The 23,135-nt window shown below is 33.7% G+C and overlaps 2 protein-coding genes across 4 annotated transcripts; both read left to right on the top strand.

Moving 5' to 3' along the window:
* Positions 1–433: 433 nt before the first annotated feature.
* LOC132310350 (glucan endo-1,3-beta-D-glucosidase) lies at positions 434–2,163 on the top strand. 2 transcript variants are annotated; one of them, XM_059808532.1, is made up of 4 exons: positions 434–670; positions 1,483–1,511; positions 1,618–1,852; positions 1,996–2,163. In XM_059808532.1, exons 1-4 carry the CDS (start codon positions 589–591, stop codon positions 2,019–2,021), a joined length of 372 nt encoding a protein of 123 aa, XP_059664515.1. In that variant the 5' UTR covers positions 434–588; the 3' UTR covers positions 2,022–2,163. The 2 variants fall into 2 exon arrangements, with proteins under 2 accessions (XP_059664515.1, XP_059664516.1); XM_059808533.1 differs by having other exon boundaries at positions 439–643.
* Positions 2,164–15,302: 13,139 nt separating this feature from the next.
* Positions 15,303–22,468, top strand: LOC132307590 (solanesyl diphosphate synthase 1, chloroplastic-like). Of its 2 annotated transcripts, none has more exons than XM_059805399.1 (6): positions 15,303–15,821; positions 15,952–16,061; positions 18,777–18,904; positions 18,987–19,090; positions 21,388–21,515; positions 21,608–22,468. In XM_059805399.1, exons 1-6 carry the CDS (start codon positions 15,590–15,592, stop codon positions 22,154–22,156), a joined length of 1,251 nt encoding a protein of 416 aa, XP_059661382.1. In that variant the 5' UTR covers positions 15,303–15,589; the 3' UTR covers positions 22,157–22,468. The 2 variants fall into 2 exon arrangements, with proteins under 2 accessions (XP_059661382.1, XP_059661381.1); XM_059805398.1 differs by having other exon boundaries at positions 15,940–16,061.
* The last annotated feature ends 667 nt before the right edge of the window (positions 22,469–23,135 follow it).

Below are 23,135 nucleotides of genomic sequence, written 5' to 3'. Positions count from 1 at the left end.
ATTTCTTTCCGTCTCACATCCATAATAATCTAGGAAGTGCGGACATAACTAAAAGATAAAAAAATCTAAGTCGAACAAGTTACAAAAATTAAAAATTTTATATTTATTTCTTTTATTTTAAAAAATTATCTTTAATTTTTTTTACTCTTCATAAGCACCCCTCTTAAAAAAAAATCCGTGGTCACCGATTTTACCCATGTCCACATATGTACTTCCTAAAGTACCTAAATTGGGCATCAATATACAACCAATGATCAATTGGCCACCAAATAATTGCATTGATTTTGGAAATGAATGAATACGCAAATAAAGATGGGAGAAAATGAATAAAAAACAGTGATTATGTACTTTACCTTATCCCAATAAATAAATAAATAAACAATGATTGAGTGAAGTGACATCATATGTCTCTCCTCTCAGCTCCCCTGTTTTGTCCATTAACTCCCCAAAAGATCCCCATAACAGATAAGCAATGAATATAGCCGTTGGCCCTTTTAGCGGCCTTTTCCTCCTCTCTTACTTTAAAAATCTAAAAGCCTACCACCATTTTACTACTTGTTCAGAGCAAAAGTAGAGAGTTACATCACAATGCCTAAAGCAGCAACTTTCTCTCTCTTCGTCTTCCTACTGTCCTTCATTTCAGGTTTTTCTACCAGTCTTTCAGTTCTCTGTCAGTACCTTCAAAAGCTCATTCATTTTACACTTGCTACATTCCACTAATTTCTTAGATTTACCTTATAGTGTTTGTCGATTTTCATGTGGTTACTGTTTGCTTAATTACATTTTGAGTCACTAGTTTGGGCAGTGTTACCTTAATTGCAACTGTTGATTGTGGCAATTATGCCATTTTACTTCAAATCACCACTTTGGGTATTTGCAACACACTTTTGCTCTTCAGATCTGAACTGGGTTTTCTGAAATTGAGACTATCACCATGTCTAATAGTCACAAATCATTATATATATATATATATATATAGAGAGAGAGAGAGAGAGAGAGGGTGAGGGTGGAGAAGATCTCAACTAGGCTTCCTTCAACCTGCAAATTTTTTTTTTTTTTTTTTTGGGAATGATGAATCAATCCATAGTCTATCCGTGGGCTACTTTGAACTCTCGAATACATGCAATCACTAGCAAATCACAAATGTTATTTAAGCGAACTCTCATGGTCCACTCAATTAAGTTGCATATATATATATATATATATATATATATAGATATTGTTATGTTCCTCAAACTTTATAGTCACCAGTATTGAATTATCCGTCCATAAATCTGGATTTCTATGGCTTTTGCAAATGATAGATTTGCATCAATAATGAAGTGATTGGAACAAACATTCTAGTAATTATACTGCAAATTATTAAGCTCACTCTCATACTACTATATTGATGTCTTCAATTCTACTTAATTTTTTTAGCCCACATCTTTGCAATCTGAGACTTAAAAATTCTAATTTTGAACCCTATTAATTTTTATGCAGTTGGGACTTTGAATTTGGTGCATGGACAGGTAATTAATTTTCTAGTTCCTCACATTATCTCGGTACTCCTTCACCTAACTTGTCCTGACTAAGTAATTAAATTTTTGTGTAAATTTTCCAATTGGGGGGTTACAGAAAACTTGGTGTGTGGCCAAGCCTTCATCAGACTCAGCAACTCTAGTAGCAAACATCAACTATGCATGCTCCCAAGTGGATTGCAGGATCCTGCAAAAGGGTTGCCCGTGTTACTCGCCGGATAATCTCATCAACCATGCTTCCATAGCCATGAACCTCTACTACCAATGCAGGGGAAGGAACCATTGGAACTGCGATTTCAAGAATTCTGCTCTTACCGTCGTGACTGATCCAAGTAAGTCACATTTCAAATGCTACACACAAAATTGGTCGAAATTTTTAAAAAAGTTCACAGTTTAATGCATAGCATTATATTGTGTTTGTCCTAAAAGAACATTTTTTTTTTTTTTTTTTTTTTTTTGTGGTACCAATTTGCAGGTTATGGTAGCTGTGCTTATGAATAATGACTGGTGCAAGCAGCTACGGATAATAATGCAATTCTAGTTGTTTTCGGTATATAGCATGTAATGTTCTACCATTTGCTGCCTAATCTCTGGATATATATATTGCTGCAAAGAAGTGGCATATATTTATTTTATTTGTCAAGTTCATTTCCATTATTATTAGCTCTATTTGATTGCAGAGCAATTTTAAAAAATAAACTTAGGTTCTATACAAAGTCATATCAGTCATGTTACTATATATATCCTTACCAACTCTACCACACTATTTTAATCTCCTCTTTTTTTTTTTTCTTTTTCGTTTTTTTTTTTTTTTTTTTTTTTTTTTTTTTTCCTAATATTACCTTTCTTTAGACCCTCTTAAAATCTTTTTTCCATTGGGAGAGAATCATAAACGAGGGAAAAAAATTAAACATAAACTTTGAAAGATAAACTAAATAGATGAAAAATTATTACATCATTCTGGATTAATTATCATTGTACATGTAAGTAATGTGTTTAAAATACGTAAACTTTATTCAATTTTTTATTTATATGTCCAATGACAAATGACACAAAACTGTTATGATTCAAGTTATGAGTTGCATGCACCGTATACAAAGCCCAAAAAAGCTGAGTTAATCTTGTTGTTTTCTCTCAACTTTATTCAATTTTTTATTTATATGTCCAGTAACAAATGATACAAAAACTATTATGATTCAAGTCATGAGTTGCATGCACCACCGTATACAAAGCCCAAAAAAGCTGAGCTAATCTTGTTGTTTTCTCTCTACTTTGTATACAAAGTATTGATCATGGATTAGTGATGTACTATCAGATTACAACAAAGATCAATAATAGTCAAAGCATTACAAATGGGTCTAACTTAAAATTTTTGTCTCTTTTGATCTTTGATGATGCCTTTACAAAGCTAGTATCATCTTGTGTTTTTGTGTGATAATTTTATTCAATTTTGTCTTTCATTGGATATTAATGTTTTGTTGGTTTTCGGGGTGCACCCAATAACAATGAATTGGATGGTCTACGTCTGCTCTCTTTATCATGCATGTCTAATCACTTTTGATAAGTGAAGCTTGTATTGACAAAACTGTTAGAAAAATATATGTTTAATGTCACTTTTAAGATATAACAACTCTTATAATAATATGTCATGAGATAATTAACAATATGTTAATAAATTATTAATTAAATATGCAACTCTATATTTAATTAAATATGCAAAATAAAGTAATAAAATAATAATAATAATATGTAAGGAATGAACTTGGACCGAGGCTAGTATTAGATATTATGCACTTAAGACAGATTCGTCCCCCCATGGTGCTAACGGACTCAGTGGCGTCTATCTTCCAGGATACAACGGTCTACATCCACCAGTAGCAGCACTACAAACTCGTGAATACGGCGAACCTCCTCCGTGTAATACTCTTTCTTACTCAAAAATGCATCTATATACTATATAAATGTTGATTTGGGTGTAATCTGAACCAAATGGTTCGGACCAATCTTAATATGGCTCGATGAAATTGGATTAGGGTCGAAGTGGCTCGAACCACTTAACCTATGGTTTGAACCCACTTGGGTTGGGTTCCAGTCTAGAGAGGGAGATAGAAGAAAATGAAAATGAATTAATTGCAAATGATCCAAAGGGGATATTTATAGAAACAGATATACCTTTTCGGATTGGGTGTATCTCTTCATTATTGGACACAACCATTGCAATAGGTTGCAATGGTTCACATGGTGTCTGTTCACCAATAGACACATCCATTCTAATAGGTTGCAATGGTTCACATGGTGTCTGTTCACCAATAGACACATCCATTTCAATAGGTTGTAATGGTTCACATGGTGTCTTTTCGAGTGGGTACAACCATGGGTTATGATGGTTCGGAAAAAGGTGTAACCCTTTGAAAAAAAAACTAAAAAGTGGTTTTTTAATTTAAAAGGTGTAACCCTTTAGAAAAACTAAAATATGGTTTTTTAATTTAAAAGGTGTAACCTTTTAGAAAAACTAAAAAGTAGTTTTTTTTAATTCAAAAAGCCAACCATCCAAAAAACCCACTCATTTGTGAAACCCATTTAAATAAGCCCAGTCCAAAATTAGGCCCAATCCAAAATTTCAAAAAAGAATAATCTGGACTTTACAATTAGGCCCAAGCCCAAGCCCAAATCATAAACTCAGCTTATTTAAATTTCAATTTGTTTCAACATTTTTTCCATGTGGGACAAACACTTCCCACAATTTGCATACCCATTTAGGCTTATCAAAATACCACACTTTGGAGCTAATTTCTCATTCATCCGGAAACGAATTTCAGAAAATAAATATACCACATTCATCTCCTTACGGAGAGAAACGCGCTTGTCTAGAGATCCGTAAAAAATTATTAACGGAATTTATTTCAAATCTCATCCAAAGTTTATGTTTTTAATGCCCCCGTTTCCAACAATCCCCCACATGAATGGAAATTCGCGTAAAATGCAAAAGATGATCATGCAGACACTAGAGAGAGTATAGTCGAAAAGTTACTGCATCAGGATAGGTGGCTTTTGGCTTTGAACCTTCCCTAGTGTATTGCTATCGGATTTACTGGCTAACCAGTGAACGCGATGTCTTGAACTGTTCAGCCGTTTGTGTAAACCAAGACAATAAACATACAGTAGCTTTCCTCACAAAGTTGGTTCTCATTGTTGTGTTCATTTTGGCCCTGAATAAGTCCTGGTATTCAATGAGTGCTCTAGAAAACTTAGCCTTTATAGTTCTCATAGAAGCGGCCCCACTTCACACTCATATAGGTGACTTCTTATTAAGAGTATCCTACTAAACCCCACTTGAATTTTCAAGGTATAAGAGTCATTAAAAGCGTAGCTTATCCTGATCATCGCTGTAGGTAGCACTGTCTCATCATAGAAATGGGTAGAAGATTTATATCTTCCTAGTGCTTCTGGTGAGTCACTCAGAATTTCTGTTGTCCCTTTGAACCTAGATCTTGGGATCTCCAGTCAACTAGGTTGGGTTTCCATTAAGGTGACTCGTTAGCTTTCGGCTTTAAACCCCATTCCCCTCGATGAACTGTACAATTGCTCTCTAGTACAACCTTCAATTTTATATGTGGCCACAAGGTTGCGTTTAGAAATATTACACTCTGCAGAGATTTCTCTGGGTGAGAGCAACTGTATACTTTGTGCCCTAAAATTGCTTATTGTTAGCAATATCATTTTCTTTAGTGACACAGGTGTATACTTACTTTGAATTGTCCTCTAGGTGAAATCTATTGACTTCCCTATTTGATTTATTCAAAGTTTCTAACTTTGAGTTATTTTAAGAACATAGAACTACACCTTTAATATAAAAGACATATCCACTATTGGATTTGAAGTCTTTAATATCCCATATCCAGATTGCATCACTGTTACACCTCCAATTTAGTTAGATACCTCGATCTATGCAATATTGGATTTAGGGTGTATCTCAACTACCCAATTTATTGTTTTTTAGTGATCTGATCTTGGATTGAAAATGTGCAATTAAACACAGTTATTAAGATGCCTTGCAATCTCAACCAATGATATACTTTGGCTAGTATTTATATTTGAGATTTATATCTACAAAAGTTAGCTAGGCTTTTGTTATCATAACTAGTATTATCTCAATCTCACTCTATTGAGAATATACTATGTTATTAGATGTTAAATCTTTCATATCAAATATACTAATTAGTATATCATTAAATTTTTTTTTTTTTAAAAGGCATACAATGACTTATACATCACATTTATGTCATTGTCTTGGTACTAGCTTTAATCCACTCAATGACTTATAAGCTTGCACACTTTACTCTTCAACTAGAACAAATAACTCTGCTCTTCCGCTGGAAAAAGAACTTTTCTAATTGTTCCATAATATTTTCCTCATAGGAAACAACATGCACTATTGTTATAATACTATAAATGATTTTTGGTTCTATCCAAAATTTCTTAGGATTAAGAACCCTACATTTATAAGTATATCTTATTTGGTGAGGTAACTCATAGCAAATTTTATCTATGGACAATATCCCCCCACAACTTTGAGATAATCCTGAAGTTTTATCTCTAATGTATTTATTATGATTTTTCAACTATGAAAGTACCATATATTAAATACTTCACCTCATCCACCTTATCAAGGTTCCATATTCGCTTCTCAACAAGTATATATAACAGTCTCTAGTGCATATGTACTCACTTTATCTTTAGCATATTCTTATAATAATTCACTGACATTACCGTGAATTAATGCTAAAGATATTAATTACAATGGGCTCTAATTAATATTTGTTTTTACATCTTTTATATTTATAAATTGAGTTATTCATGTTTAGGTTCATGTTAAGTCAGTCATATTAACATTTAACCTTTCATGTGTTGCACATCACATAACTCAATCATTTAAGCAAATAATTATCTTATTATTTAAGCTTTGGATACAATCACCACAGAGTGAGCACTCACTTCTCAAGTATTATTACACACTCTTCTCATATCTCACTACTAAATTATGATGAGCACCTACTTTTCAGTTATTACCGCTAGCTTGAAGTTAAGTTTGTTTAGCTAGCAATTCTAGTAGCTCATACCTTTAGTACACACTTATCTAAGTGGTCTATCTTGGTAGTAGAGTAATTTGTTTTGAAGAATATTCTTCAAAAACTACTACTTTACAAGTAGTATTATTCCCTTTTACATGAGCAGATATGATGTATAACTCAAATAGCTTATGGCTAAAATGGCTACTCATTACCCTCATATATATATATATTTTTTACTATCAAGTTAAGAGCTAAAACCAACTGACAGTTTTTCATCTTCCTCTTAGGTTCTGTGTACCTCATTAATCATTTTAGCTTATACCTAAGCTAACTAGTTTGCAACTCAATAACATTTTAGTTTTTAGCTAAATTGTATATTAGAGCTAACTAGCTTGATTTAGCTTGTTTTGGTGTACTTGCTTAGTGTATCCATAACATTTTCCATTAAATTCTTTCGAGTTATTGGAAATTTTTTTCTGATTCAGCCCATTTACAGCTATACGTGTCTTAAACACTAGTATAGATCGTTTTCCTTTGACTATCAAAAGAGTTGACATAGTTGGACTAGTCCATTCATACAAAATTCAATAATATCACATATTAAATAAATTATGTTGTAAATTTGAATTACAATACACATTAAGTAATTCAACTACATAGTTCAATATTTATAGTATCAAATGAAAGTAAACATTGATAAAAATAATATTAAATTTGCATAACAATATAGTTTCATATTATATCACATGATTAATTATATCACATAATTAATATAAGAAATAATAATAATCAAAAGAAGAATTTGCTTCCTTAAAGTTTTGTGGCTTAATTCTACAATAAACATGCTAGAAAATCAGGAATAAAAGATTTAGACGTTCTAGCCTTTTTACTACCTCTAAGCTCATCTTTATTTTCATTGTATGATTTATGCACAAGGAAATTATATGTAATACTGTTATGAGCATTACCTATCAAAGGTTTTATGTGTAGGGACTGTGCACTTGTAGCTCGTCTAGTGTGGTAGCCTGTTAGTGCCTCTTGCACCCGTCCACGACACACTCACCTACAAGGTTGTCACATTTTAGGTCCACTCTAACCTTTCATAGGAGTAGGATCTGCAACCTTAAATAGACACCCCCACACTTTTAAGAATTTATAGAAAGGTGTTTTCAACCTTTCCATAATTCATATGATGTCACATTTCTAAGGTTTCATCTTTGCTTCGTGGCAAATACACATAACGGTATCTTGTGCAACCAATGATAAAAGTAACGAAGTACTTTTTTTTTTTTCCACCTCTAGTTGGTACATGTTTAAGGTAATGTCATATACTTCATAATATCATATTACAAAATTAAATAATTCAACCAATATTGAATAATTCAATAATCTACTTATATAACATGCTTTAATTTCACATAATATTGAATGCATTAATATTTAACATATTATCATATAATAATGTATATAACATTATTTTATCATATCTCAACTATTAGTATAATATCTACTTATTTATATCTTAAATAGAAACATATAATAAAATCTACGCAAGGAACGAATCTGTCTTAAGAACGAATCTGTCTTAAGATTGTTGGAAAAAATATATGCTTAATGTGACTTTTAAGATATAACAACCCTTATACTAATATGTCATGAGATAATTAACAATATGCTAATAAATCATTAATTAAATATACAACTCTATATTTAATTAAATATGCAAAATAAAGCAATAAAATAATAATAATAATATGCAAGGAATGAACCTGGACCGAGGCTAGTATTAGATACTATGTCCTTAAGACAGATACGCCCCGTCATGGTGCTAACGGACTCAGTGGCGTCTATCTTCCAGGATACAACGGTCTACATCCACCAGTAGCAGCACTACAAACTCGTGGATACGGCGAACCTCCTCTGTGTAATACTCTCTCTGACTCAAAAATGCATCTATATATAAATGCTGAATTGGGTGTAATCCGAACCAAATGGTTCGGACCAATCTTAATATGGCTCGATGAAATTGGATTAGGGTCGAAGTGGCTCGAACCACTTAACCTATGGTTTGAACCCACTTGGGTTGGGTTCCAGTCTAGAGAGGGAGATAGAAGAAAATGAAAATGAATTAATTGCAAATGATCCAAAGGGGGTATTTATAGAAATAGATATACCTTTTCGGATTGGGTGTATCTCTTCATTATTGGACACAACCATTGCAATAGGTTGCAATGGTTCACATGGTGTTTGTTCACCACTAGACACATCTATTCTAATAGGTTGCAATGGTTCACATGGTGTCTGTTCACCAATAGACACATCCATTCCAATAGGTTGCAATGGTTCACATGGTGTTTGTTCACCAATAGACACATCCATTCCAATAGGTTGCAATGGTTCACATGGTGTTTGTTCACTAATAGACACATCCATTCCAATAGGTTGCAATGGTTCACACATGGGTTATGATGGTTCGGAAAAAGGTGTAACCCTTTGAAAAAAAAAACTAAAAAATGGTTTTTTAATTTAAAAGGTGTAACCCTTTAGAAAAACTAAAATATGGTTTTTTAATTTAAAAGGTGTAACCTTTTAGAAAAACTAAAAAGTAGTTTTTTTTAATTCAAAAAGCCAACCACCCAAAAAACCCACTCATTTGTGAAACCCATTTAAATAAGCCCAGTCCAAAATTAGGCCCAATCCAAAATTTCAAAAAAGAATAATCTGGACTTTACAATTAGGCCCAAGCCCAAGCCCAAATCATAAACTCAGCTTATTTAAATTTCAATTTGTTTCAACATTTTTTCCATGTGGGACAAACACTTCCCACAATTTGCATACCCATTTAGGCTTATCAAAATACCACACTTTGGAGCTAATTTCTCATTCATCCGGAAACGAATTTCAGAAAATAAATATACCACATTCATCTCCTTACGGAGAGAAACGCGCTTGTCTAGAGATCCGTAAAAAATTATTAACGGAATTTATTTCAAATCTCATCCAAAGTTTATGTTTTTAATGCCCCCGTTTCCAACAAAAACTTGGATTAGCTATATTCTCTATAGAATCGACTTTAGTAGGATAAAATTTACAAATCAATAACTAAATGCAGTTGGAAGATGAATTGTTGGATTCGCTATGTCTCGGTTCTAGTTTGGAGAGTTCGTTTGTTTGGTTAGTGGAAAATTGTTGGAGAACAAAGGAAATAATCTTTAATCATACATTCTTTTCTTGCTTGGGATGTGAGAAAACAATATACACATCAATCTTTTCAACTCACTCAAGGGTCAGCTGCATGTTGTTGAGAGTTAAATATTTCTTTCATCATACACAGCGAAAGTATCGTCGCATTTTCTTAGTTGCGCACTCAAGGACAGATTTAGAAATTATCAATGGGGTGGACTAATATTTTGGTGAGCTAAAATTGGCTATAATAATATATATATATATTTGGGTGGGCTTGGATCTGCCCTTGCATACACTAAATAATATTTTAAATTGTTTACTCAATTCTATGGCTATTTTCATAGAGAGAGATTTCCACTATTATTAATCCAGAAATAAGATATACAACCAGAAGTTAAAACCCCATTCACTCTCATTCATCATCTTTTGAGGCTACATCTATATACTGAGGAATTAAATATATTATCCATTCTCCTCACAACACTCACCCTTAAACCCTTTACATCTTTTCCATATTTTCTCTATTTCTCAACTTCTCACACCTATCTCTATTTATACTCTTTTAACCCAAATTCATTATTGAAGAAGTATTCCTTAACTTACTTACAAAGAGTTACAATATCAGTCTCAACTCTAAAATAGAATTCTTCTAGCTTACATGTCTAATTGGTTCAATTGGGGTTAAAATCATGTCCAACTGGTTCGAAAAAAAGTTGAACTGTTTTCAAATAACTTGAACATGTTCACTTCTGTCAAAACGCTACTCGTATACTGAAATTAGAACCACAAAACTCAACAATATATCTCCACCTTGACTTGAATTTGGTCTTCTTGTGCTCTTCCATAGCTCCACCTCGAATGAAGATCGCTTCACCTCGAATGAAGATCGCTCCACTTCAAATGAATATCGCTCCACCTCAAACAAAACTCCATCCATCGTCCCCATTGGTATTCAAGTGCTCACGAATGGCAACCCACCAATCTTCAAATTCATCATCATCAAATGTTTTTTTGGCTTAAAGCAACAAACCTTTCTTCTTTACTATTTATTGCACTTTATCAGGCTTAGAGCAAACCCTTTCATTCCTCACATCATACTTATCCCCTCTTGAGAACTAGCACCCACTCTAGCTTATCCCAAAACTTGTTTCTCATTGGCTTCACCCCAACATACATTTGAATCATCATCAACTCTGATTGAATCTCTATAGCACCTCACGATCATCTTCTACTTCGAAAAACTTCATACCAACTTTTTGCTCTGATCTTCAGGACCAACCACAGGCTCTGACCAATCATCAGTTCTGATATTAGTTGTTCAGATAATCAACTCCCTCCAACCCACTTAACAGTTGGTTATTGTTGAGAGTTAAATCCCTTCTTCATCACACACAGCGGAAGTATAATCACATTATATTAACACAAGTATATATAGAGATAACAATCATACACAGCACAACATAATATTTTACATGGTTCACCAAACTCTAGGGTTACAATTATGAATCAAGGATGAGAATATACAACCAGATGTCAAAACCTCATTCACTCTCACTTATCACGTCTTTTAAGACTATATCAATACACTCGGGAATTACATATACTCTCTCTTCTCCTTACAACATTCACCCTTAAACTCCTTACATCTTTTCTTTCTTCTCTCTCTTTCTTAACCTCTCACACCCATATCTATTTATAAAGTCTTTAAACTTAAATTTCTTGTTGAATAAGTATTCCCCAACTTACCTACCAAGAGTTACCGTATCAGTAGGGGTGACAAAGTTTGACACGATTCGTCAACACAACTTGAATACGACACGAGTTAAATGGATTTGGATTAATCTTAAACGGGTTCGTTTGTAAACAGGTCGACACGATTGATCCGTTTAGTTAATTGTGTCGTGTTTAGGTTGAGGTGATTCAACCCGTGTAACCTGTTTAACTATAGTGTCATAAACAAATTTATATGTAAGTTCCAAAATAAGTATGTAAATTAGTATCATATAATTTACTCTTTTATAAACTAGATACTATTTAATAATTTGGTTAAATTGAAACTTATATTTTTTTAATATTTATTGTTTGATTTAGAATTATTAATAATTTAAATAATATAATTTTTTTATTTTAGTAAATAAGTCATTAAAAATGTTACACGTCTAATCCGTTTAATAAACATGTCGAGTTAGTGTTGAAGGTTCTTGACACGAATATTAAACGGATCGTGTTCGGGTTGAGTTATTTAGTATAATACTCTTAGATCGACATGATACGATTATGACCCATGAATACGAATTACCACCCCTACATATCAGTCTTCAACACATAAAACTCAAAAATGAGCCTATTGCAACCATTGGGCATAAGTATTATCACATAATCTAAAAACTGATATCATAAAAGTGAATATGTTAAACTAAGAAAATTAAGTTTTGTCCCAAATCGTACAAATTGGCTTGGTATAACCCTCTGCAATCAAACAAAGCTCGGACATGTCATGCTCAATTTGCAGATTAAACATTTCAACCCACGCCTAAACAAGATGTTAACCACCCATTTTGATTTCCAAATGGTGTGGCTTAATTTTGGCTGTGTGCAGGTAGCAGTCAATTTGATAACGATCAACGTTCCTTCTTCAACTCGAATCAAGGAATCATACATATGTGCAAAATGGATTCAACTTTTACACATGCCACCAAATGCTACAACATTATAGGTTCTTGACAAATCAATTTAGCAAGGACGATAACGTTACATCAAATTATTAATATTTTTTTTTTTTGGATCTCCGATTAAGTCACGTCAACTATACATCATGGAAATTGATTAATCTAGGACTGGACGATAACATAAAACCTAAAAATTTAAATCTTCTTGTAGATTTTTGGTATTTTTCTTATTAAAGTAGGTTAGACGTTTACCATCAACAAGTGTGGGTGTCATAGTTTATTGTATCTAACTTTTTCTCAACAATTTGTTTTATATTTTCATAAATCAATCGATTTATATGAATATTTGTCTGAATCTGTTATATTATAATCGCGACCGTAATCGAAATCGATACCGCAACTACGGTGGGTGTAAATAATGGTACCTATTAGTACATGATTTCATAGTTACACAATAATTTAATATTCTGAAAAATTTACAGTGTACTATTATTGTTTGTGTTGTGATTTCTAGAAGGTTAGCTAGGGTTTTTTTTTTCCTACAGTCCTGCAACTTTTGTGCCACAGAATGCAAGTACTCGTAGCAGTGACATTCTGAACGTGATGGTGCTGCGATGATGTTGGAAGTTCCAATTGAAAAAGCCACCCACTTGCCATTATTTATTTTGATTTCAAAGTAAAAATAATATTTCTATTATGAAGGGTGTTTAATACTATTTAAAAATATTTTGGTCACTTATATTTATTGTAACATTTTTCATGAAAATATTTTTGGTAAAAATAGTATTGCAAGTTTGAAAAATAAAAAATGACTAGTTGAAAATTGTTGTTTTTTTTTTTTTTTTTCGGTCAATGGTGTTTTTGGTAAGCAATCAAAAGTAACAACTTGGTATTTTTGATTTTGACCTCCTTTTTTAAAATATTTCGATACTATTCAAATTATAATAAACGATAGCGAACACGTTTTGTATTTTTGTCAATAACAAAAGTAACTGGCAAACAGACCGCAAGTAAAATGAGTTAGAACTGCATCCATAGATTCCGCTAATGACGTCACCTCTTAGGTAATAAGATTTTACAGTCAGAAGTTTCAGTCGAATCTATGAATTAAAGAAATATTTTTTTAATTAAAATGGAAAAGTGGGCCAGGGAGAGGATTTTGTGTAGCATTGATATGTGTCAATGTTTCTTTAAATTTTTATTTGAAAATTATTTATTTCTTATAAAAATTATTAAAAAAAAACGTTTACAAGTTGCTTATCCCAAACATCTAGATGTTTACTTTTTATGCCTATCATTATTTAAGTAATCTAATATAATATAATATGTCTAGTATTAAATTATTTACTGTAAAATTGAATTCGGTGGATCAATGTTTTAAAAATAGATTTCATGTGACAAAGTTGAGATTAGAATGTCTATAGTATTAGTATAATTTTATTCAACAGCCGGTTCCGTTCAACTCATTAAATACCCATAACTATAATAATTGTATTTTCTAACATCGATGGCCCACTTGACGCTATACATGATGTATTTCCATTTCGTGTTAGGCTCTATACACTTATACAGATAGTAATACTTTAACATGAATTTAAAAACTGAATCAAATCTATCTTAATTTATTTTTTAAGTCTAAAGAATCTTTTAATTTGATTTAAAAGGTTTTAAAAAATGTAAATTGGATATATTTATACTGTGTTTTTTTTTTTTTAAGGCGAAATGGACTGAGACAATTCAAAGCCCAACAACTATTGGTATGTCAATTATGAGCAAGAGCATTGCAATTTGATAAGAGTAGATGTTTAACTAATTTTGTAGGACAATTAATTCTCTTCCTTTCTCCTAAATCTTATCGATCTCACTTGGTATGGTTTTTAAGAGATTTATAATAGTAAAAATTAATTAATGATTTTTTTTTAAAAAAAATTCTTTTTTATTTTTTATTTTTTATTTTATTAAATCATGATTGTGCACTTTTTTACTACTATGTTTATGTTGCAATCTAATTTAAACGGTGTTGCATAGTTACAAGTAATGTGTTATATTCTTGATGTAAATGCATTTTATGAGTGTTAAAAAATTTTAAAAAATTATATACTCTATTTGTCTCATATTAGTTATTCATTTAAAACGAGAGGAAGAAAGTAAAGTCTAAAAATTCTAAACATAAATATGTACTTACATCTAGTAAAAGTCAAACGTCATTCAACTATTTTATGTAAGTGAGTGATACTCACACTGAACACTTGTAGTAAATTATATAACTAAATAATTTTTAATGGGCTATTTATATCAAATACAACTAAATAGAGGGCTCCACTTCCTTATTATTATTATTTTTTTGTATAATTAACCAATTAAAATAATAAGACTAACAATTCACTACAAATATTCTATGCAAGAATTATTTTTCTTATAATAATGTTGTCACAGATCTTGCGTTGTGATGATGTCATATCTACTCATATAAACGTAGTCCGTATCTAAGTTACATAAAGCGAGAGCAGGAGTGATAGCGAATTCGAGAGCGAGAACATGAGAGTGACATAATTAAGTTATAAGAAGTGAAAATTTGAACGAGAATGCACTCAAACGTTAAAAAAACAACACCTATTTAAAAAATATTGCGCGACTTAGATCCGTTTGCACACTCGAAGGGTAATACTTAAAACAATATGTGATCCAACTAAATGACTTCCCACTTGTGGACGGGATCCGGATCCGTTGTGTATATACCACTTTGCCTCTGTCCTTGTGCATCTCCATACAATCCTTTGTCCTAAAATGTTACTGTCCTTCACTTATAAACCCCGAATTAGAAAAACAAAGCCATAAATCATATGTGGGCAACTTGGCTCCACTCAATACCACGTATTGTTTCACAACACACAGCCATACCTCTCTATTTGGATTGAACTTCAACTTCTCTTCTTATATATTCATTCTCTCGGTAGCTAACACCTTCTTAGCTGAAGACCCATAGACCCATTTCAAACATTCAGTTATTTCACTGTTTCTTTGATATTATTTGTACTCACTTCTTCATCTATATTTCTGTGGCAAATTGAGCAAGTTTCTGAGGTGGGTTTTCAGTTAGACTCAAGATTTTGGTGTTTTCTCTGTCTGGCGATTGTTGAGGATGATGTCAATGACATGCCACAATCTTGAATTTGGTCGAACTGGGTTGGATTTGATTGCTTGTGGGTGTTCGTCCAATGCTTCGTTTGGCCGATCTTCAGTAAGAAACTATGCAAAGGGGATGTTTGGGAGTGGTTGTGCAGGCCATGGGGCTCGGAAATTGGTGAGTTGCCGGCGTGACACTGCTCGGTGCCGCGTGTTTTCGACGAAGAGCCCAGAGACTTTGTTAAATGGTATAGTTTTGAATGTGTTTCAGATTTTTAGTTTAATTCATGTAAGTAGTTTATTTTTTGGTTTTCTATTTGAAGATAATTTTTTTTAAAAAAAAAAATGGTTATGGGCTTAATATAGGGGTTACAACAGGTCCAACAATACTGGATTTGAAGAAAGAGTTGAGAAGTCCCATTTCACTTACAAATTTGTTTGAAGTGGTTGCTGATGACCTCCTCACATTGAACAAAAATCTACAGTCGGTGAGTACTCCATTGGATGTTCTGTTGTTGCTTATATGCTCTGAAATTGTTGATATATAATTCTTTCCTTACCAAATTGTTGGTTTGTATGCATTGAATTTTTTTGTTATATACTTCTCTCTATCAAATGGTCTTGGTGAAGATGCAGTAGCATTAAACTGAGTAAGATGGTTTGACAATGTGCAAGAAAGGGCAACAAGTGCAGGCAGTGAGGAAGAGTTACATGATCCAGGTTGAGGGTGTTGTGGGGAAGACTAAATTTGATATGCTTTGAGGTGGTAGGGAAGGGCACCGTAGCATATGGTTTAATTGAAAATTGTGGTCTTGGATTGAGTGGATAGTCAATACAGGATTTTGTTCAGTCTTGTATTCCTAATATCTTATTTCATTGTTTAGGCACCATGTGATTTTTGCTTTCTAAAATTGCTTTTGGAATCAAGGAAAGCTATTTATTTTCCTTTTTCTTCCCTGCTTTTTGCCAAGAACTGTATGAAAGAAATGCATTTTTTTTTTTTTTAGTAAGTAAAGAAAGGCATGTTTCATGAGCTGCTTTTATAAAAAGTGATGTGGAAACATGACCAGTGTGGTACAATGGTACTGTTGACAATTTTGGTGGCACCAGCAGTGATCTGCCGACAGTCTACTACTGTTGGGAGTAGGGGTTTGAACTAGAGTAGCAATGACAGAATGGTGGTAATGCACTGTTTGTGTAGGAAGGAAGAGGCGGTGGTAGCATTTTTAATGTAGTGTTGCTAGGGACGTTGCTACAATGGAGGTGGTGGCAGAAATGGTGTTATCATATTGAGCAAGCTAATTGTTTATATGGCAAAATGACCTACATATTATGGGCCTTATTTTAGCTTCTCTGTCTAGCGAAGTCGTAAGATGTTAACACAATGAGTTTTCAAGTCTTGAAAGGCTCAGATGATAAATAGTTCTTTGACACTAGATCTTTTAGACAAAAATGAGAGAATATAGCAGGCTAAGAATATCTTTCACAAACCACTGATGAATTCCGATATTTATAACTTATTAGTAAGTAGGTATTCCTTAAAATTTAACTTTATCTTTTGACTGGAAATATTTCTTGTTATATTCATTCAACTGCTCTTCATTTTCCATGGACTTTCAATGTCCACCAGCTGACTCCTCACTTATCTGATCCTTTTCGACATTTATCACACATTTACAGTGTTATACCCAAACTATTGGGTTGGTGATGCTAAAATTGCCCTGCATTTTCCCGTCTATAGGATTTTAATCTGAGGTTCTATCCCAGTTTAGACTGTCATATATATTTTTTTTCTAAAGACTAGATCAATATTCTTTTGAAATTATTATTCGAAGTTTATCTCATTGGTATATCAGTCTGCCATTTCCATTGTACTCATTTAAAAATTTACCTAACTTAATGGTCTAATGTAGGTTATATACAACACACACACGCACACACTCATACATGTATGTCTTTGGTTCTCACCCTTCTGTCTCGCCTGCATAGACTTTCAGATCTGTGGTAATTTATCCTCTTCAAATATCACTCTTCATTGTTTATGTGCATTATTTGTGCGGCAGATTGTACAACCCTTCCATCATTCATTTTATTTAGTCCTTGAACTTTGATAGAAAGTCGACAAAAAATTATCCAAGTAAAATAATGAAGTTCTTCATTCTTTAAATTCAGTTTTTCTTAACTTGGTACAAGTAAACTAGGGTAATCTATATGATGGTTATGTCTTCTTTCTTCTTCTAAACCCTTCTTTCTCTCTCCCCTCCCCTTTGTGTCCATGTGTGAAGCTAGGGATGGGGTGACAAGATATAGTGGATTAGTGGAATCAATAGCCTTCTTGACCTTTTCCATTTTTCTTCACTTGAAAGGGATGTTATTATTATTATTATTATTATTATTTTCACAAATCACATCAAAGAGGTGTTAAGAATTCAACTGTGGGGAACATCAAACTCTGGAAACATTTTTTTTTTTTCTTTTCTTTTGATAGGTAAGATTAAATTTTATTTTATCAAAAAGAAAATATACAAAATGCTCAAAACAACCTCATAAGCAACAAAGAGGACAAACCTCTCACAACTTGAAATAGATAATTTAATAAAATGCCCAAAGCAAGAGTAGGCCCCAAAGGCTACGGAGGGCACTAATAATCCTTCCCATTGTTTGGCTTTGGAGGAATTGGTGGCTTTTATGTTGGTTTTTTAGGGCTTACTTGCGACTGATTTTTACTCATGTTTCCTTAAACCTAAGACTTCCTTATCGTTGTCCTTTGTAGCACTTCCCTCATTCCCTTGACGATCATTTGGCTTGGCATCCACCTTCCAAAGTAGAAGGTCGAGGGTTCAAGTCCCCACAAGGGCAAAGTGGGTGTGTGAGTGTGTTTCTTACCAAGATAAAAAAAAAACCTGTCACATTATTCCCTTAGGAGTAGCTTCCTCCCCCTAGGAGATGAGAGGTCCTTAACACATGTCGGCCAACGTTATTGTAGAGGAGGTTGTTCATGTCCACGGAACTCCATGAGAAAAATAATTCACTTTGAAAAATGCTGCCAATGACAACACAATATTGTTGTACTTTTCTCATTCTCAACATCTTATGCACTGTATATATATAGTAGCTTCATGAATGCAAAGTTTGAATCTAAATCTCCTGTAATCTTCACTATCTGATTAAAAGTTGTATGTCTGATGAAGATCATCTGCTAGATTGTTGGTGCAGAAAACCCAGTCTTAATGTCTGCTGCGGAGCAGATCTTTGGTGCCGGTGGGAAGAGGATGAGACCAGCTTTGGTGTTCCTAGTGTCAAGAGCCACTGCAGAAACTGTGGGCTTGAAGTGATCACTTTAATCTTCTTTGTCAACATCCTATGTAAATTCAACAATATGGAAAATTCATCTGATGCTTTAAATTATCCAGGGAACTTACCACAGAGCATAGGCGTTTGGCAGAGATCATTGAGATGATCCATACTGCAAGCTTGATACACGATGATGTATTAGATGAAAGTGACATGCGGAGAGGTAGGCCTTTTAGATCTTTGCATTAGATCCTACTGAAATATCCTTGATGCTGCTCTCTGAGTTTATCAAAATGTTATGCATCTCTTTTTTTATCAGGAAATGTTATGCATCTTTGCGTCTTATAAAAAATGTCTCCGCATTTGTAACACTTGCACAAACCCAAATTTAGTAGCTATTTCTGTGTGGAACTTATTGACAGATGTGCTCATTGGACATTGCCATTGGGTACTGGCACCCATATTGCAGTTCATTGTAATTTGTCTGCTGTCATTTAAAAAATCTTATATTCATGTCATGCAGTCACACTGTTAAAATAGATGATTACTGGTTTTTAAATGATTGTGGAGCTAATAGTAGTAAGTGAAATTTGTTGGGAACATTTTCCCATTCCTTTCCATAGAATTATATCACCGAGACTTCAATTACCAATAATTTTTTTTTTTTGAAAAAGCATCAACTATTTCATACTAGTTCTTTACTTATCTTTTATATTCCTTGACTCAAATGCCATTCACAAAAAGTATTTGATTTGACAAACTTCACTGTTGTGAGTTGCACACTCTGTTTACCACAACAGTATCACCTGTACCATTGACCACAATGGGGTTCTCTTGCGCCAAAGTTGGCATTTGTTATTCATCGGTGAGAGACATACCACCACACTTCCACCTTTCACATGCAAGAGACAAAAGATAGTCACTTGAATTACTCATGTCCAAAGATGAGCACGGACTCTGCATATAACAACTAGAAGAAAAGCTCTATCACAGGCGTATAACATCAATGCAACACTTTTAACTATCTAAACATGTATAGACATCTATACCAGATTCATAACCCCTTACTGAGGTCTGTTTGTACCTATTCTTTTATGATTATTACGTATACTTTTTAAAGAGGGCGAGCCTTGGTGCAACGGTAAGGTTGCTCCATTGTGACCTGGAGATCATGGGTTTGAAACAAGGAAACAGCCTCTCCGCATACGGAGGTACGAGTTTGCATTTGACCACATGTAGAAGATCAGCTTGTCCAATTCTGGTTCCTGTGTCGAAGACATATCTATACACATCCGTATAGTGTTGTGTTGACACAGATACTTTTTTCTTTTTTTGGTAGGGGAAGAGTCCGTGTAACACAACATATGATGAAGTTTTTGACTTGTATGATCACAAAGGAGCAATTTGGATTCTTTTAGAAACTTATCTCAAATTTTCTCCTACATAAAATGTTCTTGCTTAATGTGGTAAAAATTCTATGAATATTACCAAGAAATCGTGTATGCATAAAAAAGTACACCATTTTATGCTCCTGGTCCCTATTGATGCTGACATTCGCAGCCTAACCGCTGGTGTCTGTTGGCTGGATCACTCTGGTAAAAGATTTTTGTGGAGATCTCCAAAGAACAATGTTATTTTGTTTCTTTGCTGGAAGATATTACTAGGTTTTGAAACCTGTGGAATAAAGCATGAATATGGAGAAAAGTGAACTCTGGAACACTGATTTCAGATCCTGTTGGCTCATGATCAGTCTCCAAAATAAAGGTGACACCCACATATCAAAACACGTAAAATTATTTTAGTTTCATGTAAGAAACAGTAATTGGGTGAGAATTATGTGGAGACATATCACTCCATCCTATTCTAGTATTATTACTGGTTATAATGAGGTCTTTATTTGAAGTTGGATGTAGTGTGTTTAAGTTATCCTTTTGAGTTGTTTATTTCTTTAATTTCTTCATTTTTATTGGTTTTAATGCTGTGTAGTCACCAGAACCCATGAGCTACTGCTCTGTTGCTGTTGAGTTGTATAAGTTTGAGTGAAAGATTGTGTAGGACAGATATTTAATTTTGTCCATGCAGAAAATCAAAATTGTATGAAATTAACAAATATTAGGTGCTGTTGGAAGCTGAGTTGATGAGTTCTGAGTGAAATCAGGAGATTATGGAAAATTCAAGCTTCTATGAATGTTGAATATTTTTCTAATGTTTGAATGCTAGGTAGAGCATTCCCATAGATGCACCTTCACACATTGATGAACTAGAGGCCAGTCTTTCGAAAGTGAAACAAGATTTTGTTTGTTCATGTTTGAAGTGGATCATTGAAATTGATCTCTATCGATTACTGGCAAGATGCTTTCATCTCATCTAGGCATCCACACTCCATACTGATGTCATTCCTCTCTGTTATTTGTACTTCTTCTTGTTTTTTTTTTTTTTTTTTTTCTCCTCCCTTTCTCGAGTAACTCTTCTTGCCTTCCATTAACCCTCCCAGACATAACAATGACTACTTATTTGCAGGGAAGGAAACTGTTCATCAACTGTATGGTACAAGAGTGGCAGTGCTGGCCGGGGACTTCATGTTTGCGCAGTCATCATGGTACCTGGCTAATCTTGAAAACCTTGAAGTCATAAAGCTCATTAGCCAGGTATATGTTAGAAGCTGCCTGGCAATTTCCAAATTCCATAAGCCTTTCTGATATCAATAACAGCTTGTTAACGTTGTTTTTGATGTGGGCAGGTTATTAAAGATTTTGCAAGTGGTGAAATAAAGCAGGCATCCAGTTTGTTTGATTGCGACGTTGAACTTGAGGAGTATTTGATCAAGAGCTACTACAAAACTGCCTCTTTGATTGCCGCCAGCACCAAAGGAGCCGCCATTTTTAGCGGGGTTGACAGCAGTGTCAGCGAGCAAATGTATCAATATGGTAAGAATCTCGGTCTGTCATTCCAAGTTGTTGATGACATATTGGATTTCACCCAGTCGGCAGAGCAGCTGGGAAAGCCGGCTGGGAGTGACCTGGCAAAAGGGAACCTGACTGCACCGGTGATTTTTGCACTAGAGAGAGAACCGAAACTGAGAGAGATTATTGAATCTGAGTTTTGTGAGAATGGTGCCCTCGATGAAGCCATCGAACTAGTTATGAGTAGTGGAGGCATCGAGAGAGCACAAGATTTGGCAAAAGAAAAAGCTGATCTTGCTATAAAGAATCTGCAATGTCTTCCTCTGAGTTCGTTTCAAATGGCACTCGAGGAAATGGTGTTGTTCAATCTTGAGCGGATTGATTAGATGAGAAACATTTCTACAGGAATAGATATTGGATGAGATAAGTCATTCTTGGGGTGAATTTGTTTCAGCACAAGGAGAGGGGCTATGAATTGAAGCCTCTTATCACCATAACAAGCGCTTCTACACACCCACCAATAACAAGTGCTATGAATGAAATTCTGCTTCTAATATGTAGTATTATATTGTAGCCTTTGGGCCTTGGCAGGCGCTGATCTAAAGGAAAATAACATTCCATGATTGTTTTATAATAGTTCAGATGCTTGAGGTAACAAATAGTATGTCTAGTGATGATATTCTTTTCATTTCTCTAAAGATGAATGTGTCATTCTAATTGTCAATAAATAATTAAGACATGATATGATCCATTTTGTGTGGGCGTGTTTGCATTTAGAATCAATCTCTCTCTAATCCAAACTTGATCTCACACTCAAATTTAAGTCTGAGCTCGAGACTAAGCTGGAAGTTGAGTTTAGTCAAGGAGTAAAGTTCGAACTTGACAAAGAATGTGCAAGCTGAACTCATAACACTAATATCTCAAAAAATAAATCTCTCTTTTTCATCGTAATAAAATACTCCATATTAGATTGAGCTAAGTTGGATTGCAGAACCCGGAACGGGTAATGCTGCACCACCGCAATTATATCACAAAATGCAATACAGATCTACTATAACAATTATGCAATACCATTATATGTATCATATTATATAGTTATGCAACGTTGTAATACTATTAAATTAAAATTTAACACAACAAGTGCCTTAATAGTACCGGACTCTTACTTTTTAAGAAAGGCCAGAAGTTTGAATCTAAGCATGTGTGTATGAGTACCAACTAATATATATATATATATATATATTAACACTATTGTTGGAAATCCTAATTTAAGAATGCAAGCCTTCTACCAAACTAGAAATTGAGAAAGAGGTTTCAGGTTAGGGAAAATGGTTTCACACACCCACCATTGGAACCGAAATGGTG

Source organism: Cornus florida, unplaced genomic scaffold (assembly GCF_030987335.1).
Source record: "Cornus florida cultivar Cherokee Brave unplaced genomic scaffold, ASM3098733v1 CherokeeBrave_3.0.0_Hap2_Chr05, whole genome shotgun sequence".
In the NCBI taxonomy this organism is placed as follows: Eukaryota; Viridiplantae; Streptophyta; class Magnoliopsida; order Cornales; family Cornaceae; genus Cornus; species Cornus florida.
This window is presented reverse-complemented; position numbering and strand designations above follow the sequence as displayed.

Excerpts from the sequence above, each read along its gene's own strand:
- LOC132310350 (XM_059808532.1), top strand. The coding sequence starts at position 589 with ATGCCTAAAGCAGCAACTTTCTCTCTCTTCGTCTTCCTACTGTCCTTC. Across the intron at positions 1,512-1,617 it reads TGAATTTGGTGCATGGACAG|AAAACTTGGTGTGTGGCCAA; the intron begins GTAATTAATTTT and ends GGGGGGTTACAG. Across the intron at positions 1,853-1,995 it reads TACCGTCGTGACTGATCCAA|GTTATGGTAGCTGTGCTTAT; the intron begins GTAAGTCACATT and ends ACCAATTTGCAG.
- LOC132307590 (XM_059805398.1), top strand. The coding sequence starts at position 15,590 with ATGATGTCAATGACATGCCACAATCTTGAATTTGGTCGAACTGGGTTG. Across the intron at positions 18,905-18,986 it reads GCAGAAACTGTGGGCTTGAA|GGAACTTACCACAGAGCATA; the intron begins GTGATCACTTTA and ends TAAATTATCCAG. Across the intron at positions 19,091-21,387 it reads TGAAAGTGACATGCGGAGAG|GGAAGGAAACTGTTCATCAA; the intron begins GTAGGCCTTTTA and ends ACTTATTTGCAG.